The sequence below is a fragment of the Antrostomus carolinensis genome, unplaced genomic scaffold (assembly GCF_000700745.2).
Source record: "Antrostomus carolinensis isolate BGI_N321 unplaced genomic scaffold, ASM70074v2 scaffold40860, whole genome shotgun sequence".
In the NCBI taxonomy this organism is placed as follows: Eukaryota; Metazoa; Chordata; class Aves; order Caprimulgiformes; family Caprimulgidae; genus Antrostomus; species Antrostomus carolinensis.
In genome coordinates, this window is record NW_010291344.1 from 10,292 (window position 1) to 11,922 (window position 1,631).

Here is a 1,631-nt window from a genome sequence, read left to right on the forward strand (position 1 = left end):
TGATGGACACTCACCTTTTCTTGCTGGGGATGACTCCGATCTGCTCGCTCTCGCCGTGGGGTGTGACAAGCCTGGCTTGCCACCACTCATCGTCAGAGGCATTGATGACGTGCAGGATGTCCCCGTAGGAGAAGCTGAGTCCCTGGCTGGGCAAACAACTGTCCCGGGTCCGGTCGTAATCAAACAGGGCTCTGTGGAGGAGCAGAGAGAAGAGTGATGCCTTCCCCATGCATGGCCAGACAGCGAGGGCAGCAGCACTGCTGACCTCCTGGGGCACTGCCACCTGCACACCTCAAAGGACTAAAGCCCAAACCTTGGGGAAGCCTCCTGCTGTGGTGAGGGGTGCTGGGCAGCCACCAGCACACCCCTTGCAGCGGTGGGCTCAGCACAAGCCCCAACACATGAAACACAGGAGTCACAGTGTTGGACCAAAAGAACCCACTCCTGACCTTAGCTGCGAGAGGCACACACACCACAGACACACCGAAAGCGGCTGTGGTGAGCGAGCAGGTGATGCTCAGCAGCCTCAAGAAAGCAGCAGCGTGCAGGAGAGCAGTGGGGAGGTGGGGTGTGGGGCTGCTCCCCACCATGCCTCCCCAGCAGCTGTGGGCTCAAGGAGTGGGATGGGGAACGTCAGACCCCACTGCTGGTGGGTGGTTGTACAGGCAGAGCCTGCGGGGTGCACTGAGCACACACTTTATTAAGGTACAGGGGTCTGTCAGTCCCAAGCCTGTGAATCAGGAACACATCTGAAGGTACATATATCTGCTTCCACAATTGATCCTTTTCAGACTCCTAAATACTTCCCCTGAGAACAGTCTATTTAGTTTAAAATTATCTTCAATATTGAACTAACCAGCTACAGAAAAGATATTAAAAAAAAAAAACAAACTAGAGGAGCACCAATACTCTTCCTGCACACACTTTATCGTACACAGCAGCCCGTACCCACAAGCTGCTCTCAGTGGCTCCACGTTCTCCTAATGTCAGGTCTCAAACCATGTCTGCTTTGATAAAACCACTTTGCAAACACCAAACCAAGGCAACAGTCACTAAAAGCACCACTGCCAGCAGCACAACCCCTGTGTTTGCTCCTGGGACATCAGCCCCACTCAGCCCCAGCCCAGCACCAGCCCATGCACCACAAACACTAGCTGGCTGCTGGTTTAATCCTGGCACTAAGGAGCCTTCCTCAACCAGGAGAGACACCCTCTGCCCTGCTCAGTAACCCCTTCTGCTGTGGGGGGTGGAGGGGGTCTCCTAAGGTGGGAGGGGGTCTGAAAGCACACGGTGCAACCGGGAGGGCCAAGGGACCATGTGGCAGGTCCCCATGGAGCAGCAGAGCTGTGAGAGCACTTATTCAGCTGGATCCCTGCTCCAGCGCTGCCAGGGGAATGCCAGGCAATAAAACCTTTTGGATCACTTGGGACTGGGTCAAGGCAGCCGGTCTCAAATGGGGAGGAGGAGAAGAGAGGCTGGCCCATGGCTCCCACTCGCAGAGGGCTCTTTGGGACGAGACCTGATACAGCCCTACGTGTCCAGATACAGCCAGCCACCAGGTCACTCCTCCTTTCCCAGCTTGCTCAGGGCTGGGGTGGCTCTCGTGCTCAGTCCCTCTGCACCCAAGTGTG

The 1,631-nt window shown here is 56.2% G+C and overlaps 1 protein-coding gene across 1 annotated transcript in view; it reads right to left on the minus strand.

Moving 5' to 3' along the window:
• LOC104531192 (disks large homolog 3) overlaps window positions 1–191 on the minus strand; it is a gene marked incomplete at its 5' end in the record, with an annotated part of 10,482 nt that extends 10,291 nt beyond the window's left edge. The window contains one exon of the mRNA XM_029087009.1: window positions 15–191. Within this exon, the coding sequence (XP_028942842.1) occupies window positions 15–191 (177 nt within the window). The remainder of the gene's footprint in view (window positions 1–14) is intronic.
• Window positions 192–1,631: the final 1,440 nt, after the last annotated feature.